Raw genomic sequence first — 14831 nt, 5'->3', positions numbered from 1 at the left:
ACCGGCCAGCAGAGCAGAGCTTCAGACAGGCTGCTGGCTCAACACGGCCTCCAGGTCGTCAGCATGTCTGGCACCACTCGACTTGCCACATTTGGCAGAGATGAGGTCGCTCAGGTCTTAATGATGTTTGTTTTTCCCCTCTTTCTTCCCCCTGTTGCATCTTATTTTCTAAACCAAGCGAGCTTTATTCTACGGATGAGTAACTGACCTTTGAGCACAAAAAAAAGCACTGAATCTGTATTTCCATTAAAAAGCCAAGACTCGGTGGCAACCAAGATGATGCTCCCAAGAAAAAGGGGGGATAAACACAAGTATAAAAGGATAAACACAAGTATCTATAGCAACAACAGCAGAAACATGAGTCATAGTTTCCCTACATCCCACAGGTGTTCCTTGTGGTTAGTCTATATACCGCTGCTCTGGTCTGATATGACTGCATCTAGACATCAACAGGACGCCCACGGTTTTATCTGCCGTCTGATTCGCTGTCAGGCTGATCCTTTACAGGCGTTTTTTGGTTCTGGATCACAAAAAAAAAAAAAAAAAAAGCAGCCGCACAGACCTCCATGCATGGTGGGCAGCTGCAGCAAGGAGCTCAGGAGACCACATCAGCCTGCAGGAGGACCTGGGCTGAGTCACATCACGGTGCGGTTGATGAGGTCAGACAGTGAACGCTGCTGCAGCTGGCTCAGAGATAAAACCAAACCCCAAATGTGTCTGACACCATCTCCTGACTATTTTTATTCATGATACTGATATGACCACATCCCAGGACTCTGATATTCCTGCTCGTAACTCTTCGTATGGTGAGCTCGCTGGTAGCTAGACGACCGAAGATTATAGCTTTGCTGTTGCCACAATGACAACAAATCCGACTGTGTTACCAATGAGTCTTACACGGCTGACCTGAAAATGTGGCTTTATGCTGCATAAAAAAGCAGTGAGGTTTGTTTATGCACTCGGGGGAGGTTTGACAATTAGCCCCATTTCAAAAGCTTTCGGGCCGCAAAGGAAAACAAGACATACCGGTCAGCAACAGGAATGATTAAAGGTACGTAATAGGAAGCATGTGGTGCATTTAAGAGAAAAACAAAGCAAGACATTTTACTGTAAGCCAAGAAAGCAAACAAACAGAACAAACACAGAAAACATACAAATTTCATTAATGGTGTTTATTCTCATCAAGTCCACCCACAGAGGAAATTGATTTTTTTATTCTTTCATTCATTTAAAAATACTTTATATTCCTTTTATTTAATGAATTCTCTTTCTTCAAATAAACCGTGGACATTTGACATTGATTATAAACACACGTTTTGCATTGTTTGTTATTTTTCCCGAGGTGGATTGAATTTACTGAGCTCTATAGATATATCTGTTAGTGCTGTGCTGTGCAGAAATGCTTGTGTGATTTACTTGCAGACTATATATATAGTATTGCTCACTTTCTCATGTCTTTCTTATGCTTATTCTTTACCATTTTAGTCTCATATTCCACACAAATGGTACATAAATCTACAGTATGTTCGTTCTCATTGATGTGATATTTTCTGGCAAAACTTAAAAAAGGATTTCTTGATGATGACTGTGTGGGAAACTCTTAATGTCATAGAAATTACAGTGGTAGCTACAGTAATTAAGTTGAATTCACCACATGAAAGTCTCTTCTTTTAAAAGAAGTTCTTTCATAAAGCGACTTACATCAGTGTCCTTATGTTTGAGGAACGGACACAGACTTTTACGACATGGCAAACCGCAGCTGGAGGTGATCATAAGTCTCTTTGCTCCTGTGCTGAGTGCTTAAGTGCTCATTACACTGTGGGATGCAGCGTCTTACAAGCTCCGCAGTGTCTTTACCTGATGAAGTTATGTAACAGCAGCCAGTCAGCAAGTCAGAGGGGTCTGATCCAACACCTCATTAAATCTGCAGCATCTATCAAAACCTCACCCCAGACTGGTGGAGGCAACTCACTCCAAACCCGAAATTACAGCATTAAATTGCCTGAATTTCTGGTATTAGACAGACTGTAACTCTGAACCCGAGGCAGAGGCTTAATAAATGGACCCACATCCTGCAGCATATTTAGACTGCAAACTCTTGAGCCAAATTGGTATGTCATGGTGGATAAAGCTGTCGACTTTCCTGGAATCGTCTAACACAGCACAGAAGGCATGAATACAAATTATACATTAAATGTTATAGATCCAAAATTAATCAGAGAATATATTCAGAGCTAATATGGAAGAGGAAGTTTTTTTTGTGCGTGTGAATCACAGCGAATCACTGCTCACTTTAGTCCTTGGCCTTGAGATATTCAAACCAATGCTGATGCAGGCAAATTCATTTGAGCTGAATATGGGTTTAAACTATTAGTCTGGGTTGTGTATTAAAAATAAAACAAAAAAAATCAAATCCTCAGAAACCAACTTTGGGGAAATTACAGGAAAAGTATAAAACCAATGCTATATATTTTTTTTCCAATTCCATTTACCTGCCCCAATTGCCCACCTCCATATCGCTCTGTAAAATCACTCAGTTGTGGATATAGTAACATGAACCTGAACACCCTTCTTGGAAAAACAAGGCTATTTCTCTGGAAGATTGATGACAGGTACAGAGAGGTTTTCTGCGAATGGCCTCAGTGTGACGGGATAGCGTATCGTTTTTTAAAACAACAATGTGGTTTCAGTGTCTCACCGAATTTCTCGGTGTTACGCAAGAGTGTTACGAAAAACAACGGCCCCCACAACGTCGCCGGTAAAAAAAGCTGCTGTCTGATGGTTTTGCCATGTGTAAACTGTGAGTTCACCCTCAGACCATCTCATGCGATCCAGCTGCTCCTCCAGTCACTCACACCACCAGCTGCAGACGTTCACACTCACTCAGTCCATTTCAGTGCGTGTCTCACCTACACCTACACACCTCATACTGTAGATGGAGACTGCTGTAAATCATCACCGCAGATACTTGACACCGAGTCGGTCATGCGGCCTTGTAAATCTCTTTTTCTCTCGCTCTCTGATTTTCACACAAACAGCCTCAAGGCAACCTTTCCCATTTTCTGACCTTTCCCTCTTTCCTTGTAGCTATACTTTTTTTTTAAAAAGCCAAACTAGCAGTGCAGCTCTAGAGATATGGCAATTTCAAGCCACCACATGGATCCAGATTGAAATATGTTAACAAATATTAGATGAACTGCATTGGCAATTTATGGTCTGTATGAATATTGATATAAAGAACTGTTGCTCTAGTGCCTCTGTTAAGTTTTATGACAACTATTGGATGAATTGTCACTAGATTAGCTTGTTGGAGTGGATTTGTAACTCGTGTCGAGCGGCAATGGGGTCAAAATGTCACTGTGATCACCTTTAAAACTATTTTCCCATGCTTCAGCCTCAGCTGAACTTTGGGGGAACATTGGCAAATGTTATCTGCTTGACATCAGAAATGTTAGCGTTTTTGTGGTAAACAAATTAGCAACACAGATGTTAGCATTTTCACTCAAACAGAAGTGCTAGCCTATCCGTCAACCCTTGTTGTTTGGTAGGGTTTGCTTTCTTTTTCTCACCACTTCTGAAGTCGAACATGTTGAAAAGTTGGTTAACATGTGGGTATGTTTTACAATGTGGAACAAATAAACAGAATTTGGGAGCGGTCTATTTAGGGGGCATGGGTTCTCGGAGCTATTTTCACCATCCGGCAACCTTTAGCCTTGTTCTCAAAAACACTCATCTGCTGCGTAAAAAAACCAAAAACAAATCCCATTTATTCACGTGCACATGTTCATGGCAGATTCTTGGTAGCGAAACGTGCATCAGACAATTGCTTCAGGATGTGAGGACAAAACACACCTACACAATAGTGCGCAGCTTGAACAGTGCGGCATTGTGCTCCATTGAGTCTTATTCCAGGTGCTCTCATTAATCCTTCATACTTCTGGCGCTTTGAGACCCAGAGAGCATGTCTGGGCTAGCGAAAGGTCCACCACGGTACAGTGGGGGGAAACAGTACATATGTGTGTGAGTGAGAGAGAGCACACTGGGTCATTTGTTCAGACACGACCACGCAGCTCGCATCCACATAGGTGCCACACTCGGACAGCGTGATCAATTATACGACCGAGAAGAAAGAGAAGTGTACACACAAGAGGAGGAGGAGAGGGGAAGGCAGCACGTGGAAGCAATTATTGCCCCTGCCTGGTGTGTAATCTAACGCAGCGGATACAAGATGACGTGCACGTGTTTGGGTACATGACAAGAAGAAAAAGAAGAAGAAGCAGAAGAAAAAGAAAAAGAAGAAAAAACGCCTCTCCATACTTGTACACACGGGAAGTTCTTCCGCTGCCCCTGTCTCACCTTCATACCTTGTCAGAGATGAGGCTGATTAGTCAAATTGCTGCTGCGTTGACAGAAGAGTATGAAAAATGCAAGAAGCTCTGCCTGAAAATGTTTCCGGCAGGGCATTCGCTGTGCATGCTGAACGTCAAATCACATTTGAAGAGACACAGTGATCTCCCACCTTCTTCCAGCATTAAATTAATTCTGCATTTATTGAAGCAAAGATAAAATATTGGTGATCATCATGAAGCCAATGCATAAAGCCCACACACACAAAATGAACCGAAATTCAACCAAAAAAACTTTTTCAACCCTCGTGTGGGAGTGCGGTTTGGTAAGCTGCATATAATTATGCGTGTAATTTTTTTTTTGGAGTGGGTGTATGTGGAATTATAACCTACTATTCCCCATAATAAGGGGTTCATGAGGAGGAAGTGGGCCACATGTGGTAAAGAGATGTTACTTGAGATCGAGGCTCAAATTAGTGACCTTGTTTGAATGTTTAGGCACAGACGCCATGCCAGTACGACTGAATTCCTTTGTTACATCCAAACTCTTTGAAACTGGACTCTCTATTTCCTGTCTAGCACTATAGGAGCGAGAAGATAATGCTTTTCCCAGAGAGACAGATGTCCGATCTCTAAAGATCAGTCCAGGAAATGAATAGATTTCTTCCACATTCTGTCTCGGCCTCGGTCTTTTCTGTCTTTAACGGTTACAAGGGACGAGGGATGAGGATGGGATTTATATTTTTCTTTCGTAACACCAAATGCTCAGACTCATGCTTATCACCCTACTCCACATGTATCTGAGAGGTCTGTGGAAAATCACATGTGGCATTTAAGGCTGTTCGCTGTAGTAATTGCCCCTGTTTCAGGGAGGATATTACAGGGTCGACACATCTTCACACAGTCCCCTGCTATGGAGAATTAACTGAGGTTCACAGCAGCGGGGGATAAAACTGTGTGAGAGCATGGTGATTTACAACAGGCTGTCCCACCTGTGACTGTCTGTTTGCCCCAAGCTGTGGATAAATGACTGGGGCAAGTTGAATCAGGGATAATCCAAAAAAATATATATCATGCATTACAGGATAATACTGGTCTGTTAAAATGTCTGTCTTTCTATGGTTTGAACAAGTAATTGTTGACATCCAGGAACAGAGTGATAATAAACAAATTTGTGAACATTTTTTTCATTTTAAGCTGCAGTAACAGACTTATTAGTGGAGAAACTAATGAATGTATTTATAGTGAACGCGTCAATTTTGAGTGAATGTGAGTGAAATTAATAATGTATCTAGAAAACACAAAGGAAGGGTGTACTATTGACACTGTAGGTGTCAATACTAATCTCAACTACATCAATGGACGAATATGATTGGTAAACCACAATGGATGTTTATAGCCAAGAATTTGATTAATTATTTCATTGTCCACCTTTGTTGTTCTTTATCAAAATACTGGCGAAATTTACGACAATAAGACAGAAGCTATGATTCATCAGAAATCAACTATTTCACTTAACCTTTCTCTGGTCTTCTGGTCACCAGTGACCCGTTTTCAGGTTTTAAATGCATAAAAGTGCCACATAAATTTGTTAGCTGACGAGAGGAAGGTTCAATTGAAGCCAAGGGGTGTACTGACAATAAAAGGCCCAGGGGAATATTTTCATGGATAGGAAGCCTAACAATGTAACCAAGAGAAGAAAAACAAATAGGATGAAAAAAAAAGTTTTTAGTATATTTTACAGCTGATTTAAAACACAGGACAAAACTGACCCGAACACCATGGTAGCAGAAAGCTAACACAAGACGAAGGTTAAACAATACCATAAAACATAAACGGATTAATGTTAATCAAGGGCCATGAATGGACATTTCCTACACATTGTATAATTGGTTCATTTATCGACAACATGAAGCTCAAAACATGCACTTTGTTTGCAGAGTTGTTTGAGGGTGTTAGGTGTCTGTGAATGGAAACCTTTTGTGCTCTGCCAAAGCATGGCTTGGTGTTGCATCGTCAGCTTGGTGTGTTTAGAAGTAACTTAACAAGCTCAGCAGGACCCCTCACATCAAACGCTCCGCTAATGGCTGATAAACTCATTGGGTCTGGTCAGGCCGGACGGACAACAAATGGGCACGTTTTACGTCCAAAGCAGCATGGCAAAAAAATAAAACCCGCGGAGTGCTTCTCAGGTTTCTCCATCGTTCAGAATCCGGGCCAGCTATTTTCATGAGATGTTAAGCGGAAACGGGTTTCTGGTTTATGGGAAAGCAATAAAACGTCAAATCCTTGACTGGTGAAGGAAGCAGCTTGTTAAAAAAAGGAGAAAAGGAAGACTTATGTGAGGTAAGGAATGACAAAGACAGATGGAAAGAGACGGGCTGCTGTGATGTCATAAGGTTTCTGCAAGAGCTCAGTCAGACAAGACGAAGAGTCATCGCTGCTGGAGACAGAGTCTAAAAAACAGCAGTGAAACACACACCAAAGACTTTATCAGTGCAAATCAACAGAGTGATTTACCTCATATGGAAAAAGGGAATAAATCTTAAACAGATGCTGTGGTTCATTTGCAGGTTGTTAACACAGTAGGTTGTAAAAAGCTTTCCATTTTGTTTTCTATGATTACCTATAAACAATCTCCAGACAACCGTAGCCCAAATCTGACAATATATATAGTCCACATCCAATATAAATTCCTTAGCCACGCTTACTTCAGCGAATCTTTGTGCTTCGTCGGCTGAAAATGCTTCGCTTTTCTTTGCATTTATTATAAACGAGATGAACACGTGTATGACAAATACAGCTAGGATGAGAGTGGGAGAGGAGAATAAAAAAAGACCCAGGAGGCACATTAAGGTTTTGAGGAGTGAAGTTTAATGGGATCATGATTGTCTTTGTCGGAGGTCAGATATTTAATTGGTTTACGGGACAAAAAGCACAACCAGAGCCACTCCTACATTCACTCAGCCAACTAAAACTCTCTACATTAGATAAACCATCAGGGCATAAAAACCTCCAAGAACCACTCTCAGCAGCTCAGTCTTACAGAGGGTCATTACTTTTGACAAATGACAGACATTTTGCTCTTTCAAAGGTTGGAAGAAAGGCTATCACATATTATCTTTCTCATTTTGTCTGCACACACTGTTCCCAGCAAACCGTTTTCATCTCCTCCTATCAAAGGGATTTATTGTTCTAGCTGGGTAAAACTCTCCTTCTCTCTTTTCTCTTGTATCTTGGGCAATCTCTCCTCTCTCTGATTATGCTTTAGCTGGTTGAGATCAGTGTTACTCTCTGGGAAAAAAGTAAAAGTGACCTCAGTCTGACTCATTGGTGGGCATCCATCCGCTCCCCGGGCCCTACGACATGCACAGACTGACAGACAGAGAGGCCGACACAAAGACAGACTGCTGCTGGGGTGGACAGACGTACAGATGAACGGAGACAGAGGTAACAGACAAGGCAGGGTCCTATGGTTGCCCCGTGACGAGGAAGGAAGGAGGCAAATTAGTGCGGTACAGAGGGCAGATTGTGACCTTACTGGCCAGACTGTTAGCAAAGGGGGTCACTGGCCTACAGCTGGCATCACAGCGTGCTAGTTGTGGAAGCAGCCAATCGCTTTCCTATGTAGATCCTAAAAAGAGAAAAGAGAGGAAAAAATGGTTTATTCTTCTTTCCCTAAATGATTAAACGATTGTACAATAGTAATCACAGAAGGACTGTCGAGCTTTGGCTTTGTCCACATAAGCAAAAGTGTGAAAAAATGTATCAGTTTGTCTTCATTTGCTCTAACATGACCTGCAGTTATTAGCATATCTAGCAAACTAGCTTACTAGCCAGTAACTAAGCCAGGTCAGTCTTTGGTGGTGATTGTATGTTTTTATACTGTATGTTTTAAATGACATTACTATAGTTTTTAACTAGTTTTTATTTATTGTACTTCTATTTATTTTTATTTATCTTAGTGGGCTGGCACGGGTCCAGGGCATCACAATTTCGTTCATCCCATGTTTTTAACATGTGTTGTACGACAATAAAGAGACCTTTGACCTTTGATCTTTGTGATGGCTCCCAGTGGCCACTTGTGGTATTGCAATAAAAAAGCCAAACATTGACCACTATTATAAAAGAGATATGAATAAAATGGTGAACTAATGTTGTTTATTCTTTATATTATGAGTTATTCGGAATGATAAGGTAAGATACTTGTTAATAACAAACCTAAGATTTTTTTAAAGACAATCTCTACTGTAGGCCTGTTCAAGAATAGCTAGTTATTTAATTATTACATGTCTTGTGTCTAATTTATTTACTAAAATAATGTCATTAAATGCATATTTGACATTCACTTTCCAAGATTTTTGTTTTATTATGAGTCAGAAGTTTGACTAATGTTGTCAACTATAACTCACAATGCTAACGCTGCCTAAGTGTAAGTGAAGGGTGATAAAATCAACTAATGTTAGTTGTTTTTATTTTAGCTGTGAACAATCAGGGTTCAACAGATAGAAATGTGAAGCTGCTGTTGTTGTGTATCTGTCAAAAATGACTCAGATGTTGCAGTGGTGAGGCAGCTCCCGTTATCGCTGTAAGCTGCTTAGTGGAAAGCTTGACTAGTGTAAGTCAACATTAGCTAAGTAGGCAGAAGTTTAAGAGCAGTAGCAGTGCTGTAATTCATTTGGTACAATTTTTTTTAATTAACACGACAACATGGCAAAAACATTTTTTTTAAAATGAGTCTGCGTGGGCGTGTGCATGTCTCACCCGACTCCAAGTGTGAGCAGGTGTGAAGCCAGCAGCGAGGGAACAAGGATGAGCAGAACATCGGAGGAGAAGATTCCTCTCTTCATCACCTCTGTCTTTCTGACACTGAGGGAGCCCGGCTGCTTCGGGTGCTGAAACACAAACTCTCTGCAGAAGGAGAGGAAGGAGAGGAAGGAGAGAGGACGACGACGAGGAGCCAGAGATAAGAGATGCAGGGAGAAGGGAAGGTAAGATAGGAAGGACAGGGGAGAAAAAAAATAAACAGAGATAATGAGAACACAAGAGAGAAAACTGAGAATTCAAGACAGGTGGCAAAGTACAGAGAGTCGGAGACCATTAAAAACTACTAGCTGTCAAACAGACTTATTGTGCAGTGGCAGGGTAAACAGAAATGAGGGTGATTCATGCGTTTCTCAACACTCCCAGGTATGATCCATAAACAAAAACAAAGCACTGGAACATGCTGTCAAATCCTGGATGATCAGTGAAATCCCAGTGTTTAATGTTTTGCAGCATTTTTGTGGGTAAAATATGAGCTGGATTTTTGAGTTACGGACAGAGCCATGGCTCTAAGATAACTGCCTCTGGCTCCTTCACCACGACCATGGTATCAGTCCTTTCTTTTAACTCTTGACCAGATAGTACGCTTCCTTCACACTCTCCTAAACATCCAATAGGAACTCATAGATGGAATAAGATATCAAGATATATAAATGTTTGTTTTGCTTTGTTATTTGTGCAATTGCCTTTATAGGTGAGGTTCAAATACCGTAGACCGTAGTGGGTTTCTACCTCACCCGCACATGTCTTTTTTCAAAAAAATTTTTTTTTTCAATTTTATTGTTGCTTTTATAATCGTGCAAATAAACATAAACATAAACATATCACACAAAATGTACAATCATAAAAACATAAATAAATGCACTTCATTACTTTAAAGGAGATAATCTTACTTTGGTGGCATATTTTCAGGTCTACTGGACCAATCCCAGACCCAGTCCGTGTCCACTCGCCGCTCACCATCCTCCTGCAACACACATGATGAATTAGATGAAGTGCAACAGTAGAAAAAGAAGAATAGACACATTGAAGATCAGGATGAGACTTTGGTGTTAACCTGTTGGCATCAGTAAGTATAATTGTGTACAATTTAACAAGAAAGGAGTTCACATGGTTTTATAAAAGTGACTCATTTCACATCTCTCTCGGATGTGTTGCACCTTTCACCAGTGAGTTTTTAAATTCTAATGAATAAATAGCTTCTGATATCAATTCATATAAATGCAATCAATGACCCCATATCATGCGTCTTATGTGCTGAAATAGATGGGAATGATTGGCTGCTTGGAGAGCAGGAAAACACCCACTAGGCTATGTAGTTATGTAAAATGTACTGCAGTGAGTGTTGTAAATGTACCTGTATAGTGACACAGTCGCTGTCCTGATCACTAGTGGGTCTGGGGGAACCAGCGGTCTGTGGAGTCAGCGCCTGTGGAGGACTGTCGATGACACAGACAATAATGGACAATATGGATTTAATGTCACGAAATAGACAGACTGTCATTCAAACGCATGTTGAGAAAAGCAAAGTTCTGCTGAGCACAGAATGAAACTCATTACTTAAAAAAAGGAATTTGAACCCCCCCACCACCCCCACCAACTAAACACTAAAGATCCACACGTGCGGTTTGCATCATTACCTGTCTTTACTCCTCTCGCACTCAAGCTGCGCCTCCAGAAGGATCCTCTCCAGCTCCCCCTGCAGAGCGGAGGAGATGCTGTCCTGTGGCCCCGTCAGACTCTCCCTGCGGCTCACGGCTGCAATCAGCTCCTCCAGCTCCACCCAGGAGCCTGATGAGGAAGCAACACGAGCAGCGGAGTTTGTAATGATGCACAGGCGGGATGGCGAGGAAGCAGAAAGCCGTGGGACTTCATGCACATATATTAGACTGTAATGAGCCAGGCACAAGTCGTGTCGAGGAAAGTAAACAACTGTTTAGTTTTAAAACTGGGTGGGGTTTTACACTTTTATCATCAAGTGGGCACTACTTTTTTGTGTTGCCGTTTTCTACTACTTCTGCACACTCTGCTGAGAGAGAAGGTCTGACAGGGAATTAAATTATGACAAGATGTTAGTGATGAGCTTTAATTAAAATCATTAATTAAAATCACCAGAATTGTGTTGTCCAGATGTGATGAACTGAACTGTGTTAGTATTCAACGCAATGCAGGCAGATTGTAATTAAATTTGATTAAGTCTTTTGGTTTAAGTCATAGATCAAGTCTTAAATTAATAAATTACGCTCTCTCTTAATGTCAGATTTTTTTTTACCTTAAATTTACCGAATACTTTTTTCTTTCCAATTCACTGGATTTTTTGTTTATTTTTATCCTCAGAGATTGAATCTTACAGCATTTGTTGCCCCCATAACCCAAGTTAATCTCATTCTGAGGCTTATAGTGTAGTGATGCACAGTGTACAACACTTCAAGAGTGATTGTTTTCAGTCGTATCACAGAGCCCTGAGAGAGAGATGTATGGCAAACGCTATATACCGCAGCTCTGGTGTGGAGTGGACATTAAGTGGACAGGTGTGTGTTGTGTTGTGACATATGGTGATGGTTATAGGCTAAGCAGCAGCAGCAGCAGCAGCACGGATGTGATCTGGGAGGTGTTGCGTTCAATGCCGTGTTACACATATGTTTAAAAACACATACATACTGTAGGAGTCATCTCTCAGTGGCAATGAAAACACACCCTGCATATGAATGAACGCATATGTGAATGGAGATTCATTGGGTATACGTGAGCAGGAAGCAACACACACAAACACACACATGCCTGCTGTGCTGGTGGTGTGTATGGCGTGCCCACACCCACAGCCAAAACAGTAGGGCAGGGCTAACTCAGGCTGACAGCATGCTTGCTTACGTAAGATCTTATTTCTGTTAGAGATTAGCCATTCACCCTCTCCCCTTCCTCCCCTTCCTCCCCCCTTGTTTCTCTCTTGTCATGCTGTCTGTATCCCTCTCTGACACTGGCACCATTTACAAAACATCAACACCTCATCTGTCCAACCAAAGTATCCTTCCTCCTCCTCATCTGCTCCCTCTTAATCTTCATTTTACCCCGGGTTTTATGACACTGTGTGATCACACAAACAGCAGCACAGGAGGCAGAAACATCAAGAGGGGGAGGGGGCGGGCGGTTGGACGTGGTGGGAAACTGTGCCATTGCCCTAGTTGTTTGTCTACAGAGGGGAGTTATGACATAACAGCTGCCTTGCTGCCTGACTTATCTATCTGTCGCCATTCTGCAGCACTAAATCAGTTTCTATGGTGCAATCCTGTACACATTCATCTGTGCCACTGCCAAATCAGCTTTATGTAATGTGGACAAGAGCTGGTTGTTAAAAGACTCAATGGACTACAGCACAACAGATTAATGTTGGTTGTGCATGCCTGTTTCCAGGTAAGGGACTGCACACAAAGGATCACAGTGTGAAGAAGCATGAGGAAGGTTATGCTTTTTTTTTTTTCAGAGTCCTTCCAGATTTATATGTTCCAACTTCCTCCAAGTTATTTTTGCAAGACCTTCTAAAAACAGCCAAGGTAATGACATTTAAATAGAAACACCTGTCGTGTGCACCATGGAGGATAAACGTGTTCTTATTTAGCTGCTAATTCTGTTTTGCAAAATAACAGAACGGCAGCAAAGTTAAATGCATCGAATCCAGATAAGCTATGTTCAGCACAAAACAACAGGTTCCTCTCATGCTTGAAGCAAAAAACAAAACATATTCCTTGATCAGCTTTTATGCATCATTAGTATTTGGGCTTTTACTAAAAACCTGAGTAGAAATGGTAATAAAGTATTATTGACAGAGGCAGAAAAATGGTGTCACAACAAAAACAAACGTGACAAACTGCAGAAAACAAAAAGAAATACTGACAAATTATTTGCATATTTTTTTTGCTAGTTCTTCTGGAAGGTCTTAGTTGGAGGCCTTTGGTACAAAAACAGAGAACAGCTAGATAAACACAATTCATTTGTTATGTTTTTGGCAATTGCTCATTCAAACAGTAATATGCAATATAGAAATGATCCATGAACATATAGCCTACAACTTGAAATCAGAGTTGAACTACTAGGGGAAATGTTACCAAATATTAATGCCAGTATTGTTTTTTGTTTTTTTTGTTTTTTCAAAGTTGATTCCATAATGTTCATTTCTAAAAAGCTAAAAATCAAAGTGCAACCCATCCCCTCCCCCATCCCACCTGAGTAATTTTCCCATAGTCCCTCAGTGTCCTGTCCTATTCACCACCATTACACTGTTCCACATGTTTCTCCCAGCATCCTATGTGCCAGGCAATGTGCACACAGCACAGTGGAGCTATAAGCAGTCAGGAAATCTCCACAGCTTAATTGGCTTACAGTGATACAAACAGGTGAGTCAGGGAATCCGTTTACACAATGACAGTGTCAGTGGCAACAACAACAATAACATCTATAAAACTGCCTCTCTTTTTTCCCCTTCCCTCCCTTCTTCCCTCTCTCTCTCACACACCTGCTCTCAGCCTGACAGACACTTAACACTCATGTCCCTCCACTGATGAGCCCATCACACACTGGAAACACACTGGGCAGATGAATGAATGAATGAATGAATGAATAGGGTCATTGCTTTATATACATTGCCTGGTGCACATTGTTGACATTTTGCATTGTGAATGTAAATCTGCGTGTGCACGTACAAAAGCAGCTTTAATCCCCTATCATCATCACCAGTGGCTGTTTTGTTGTTAGCTACAGTAGACATGATGAGCTAGGAATCCTATGCGTCGTGGCTTTAAAGGCAAATAAATAAATAAATAAATAATAGGCTACAGCAACAAAAACAACGGCCTGGTCCGTGTGTTACCACCACCACCACAGCACTCACCGTAGAGTCCGTCCTCTGGCGTCTGCGAGCCGGACACAGACATGTCTGATCACCGGGGGCTGGAGAGAGACACAGAGACACAGAGAGACAGAGAGAGAGACAGAGAGGCAGAGAGAGACAGAGAGAGACAGAGAGACACAGAGACACAGAGAGAGACAGAGAGATAGAGAGGCAGAGAGAGATGCAGAGGGAGCGCGGAGAGATGCTGACGCTGACCGAGGACGACAAGCAGGTGCAAACGCCTTTCTGTCCCGTACGCTTTTCTCTTCAATCACTGTTGTGTTTGTTGTGTAGTCTCTCTAAAATAAAAAAAAGGGACACCAGGCAGGGACGCTGCGTTAATCCGCTCCCCCCTCTCCTCCTATCTCTTGTCCTACCACTCCCTCCTCCTCCTCCCTTCCCTCCCTCCCTCCTCTCCCTTCCCACGTGTCAGGAGGGAAGAGGTAAACAAAACAAGCTGAGGGCTCAGCAGGTAAGAAGCCACGCGGACAAGCAAGGTGCATGAGGCAGCAGCAGGTGTGTGTGTGTACAGTATGTGTTTGTGTGTGTGTGCATCCTGAGTGTGTTTCAGGTGCACATGACACGATGAAGCACCTGGGAGCTCAATTTTAATATCTGATTGGCTAAAAAGTTATACATAAGAATCTTATATAAGAATATGAAATTGACAAGTCACATAATACACACACACACACTCACAATGTTGTTGACCCAGCTCTCTGTTGATGTTACATCATCCATTGGAAAGTGGAGAGTTGATGTAAGGTCGTGTGGGG

At 41.7% G+C, this 14831-nt stretch overlaps 1 protein-coding gene across 2 annotated transcripts; it reads right to left on the bottom strand.

The window, feature by feature from the left end:
* Nucleotides 1–7197: 7197 nt before the first annotated feature.
* On the bottom strand, nucleotides 7198–14369 carry LOC146977037 (BCL2/adenovirus E1B 19 kDa protein-interacting protein 3). Of its 2 annotated transcripts, XM_085792939.1 has the most exons (7): nucleotides 14203–14369; nucleotides 14056–14114; nucleotides 10811–10961; nucleotides 10528–10609; nucleotides 10064–10137; nucleotides 9111–9257; nucleotides 7198–7980 (listed from the first exon to the last, which is right to left on the bottom strand). In XM_085792939.1, the coding sequence occupies exons 2-7, from the start codon at nucleotides 14096–14098 to the stop codon at nucleotides 7932–7934; spliced, it is 546 nt and encodes a 181-aa protein (XP_085649065.1). In that variant the 5' UTR covers nucleotides 14099–14114; nucleotides 14203–14369; the 3' UTR covers nucleotides 7198–7931. The 2 variants fall into 2 exon arrangements, with proteins under 2 accessions (XP_085649065.1, XP_085649064.1); XM_085792938.1 differs by lacking the exon at nucleotides 14203–14369 and having other exon boundaries at nucleotides 14056–14183.
* Nucleotides 14370–14831: the final 462 nt, after the last annotated feature.

This window comes from Trachurus japonicus, chromosome 12 (assembly GCF_045865225.1).
Source record: "Trachurus japonicus isolate A0001 chromosome 12, Traja_1.0".
NCBI classification, from domain to species: domain Eukaryota; kingdom Metazoa; phylum Chordata; class Actinopteri; order Carangiformes; family Carangidae; genus Trachurus; species Trachurus japonicus.
This window is presented reverse-complemented; position numbering and strand designations above follow the sequence as displayed.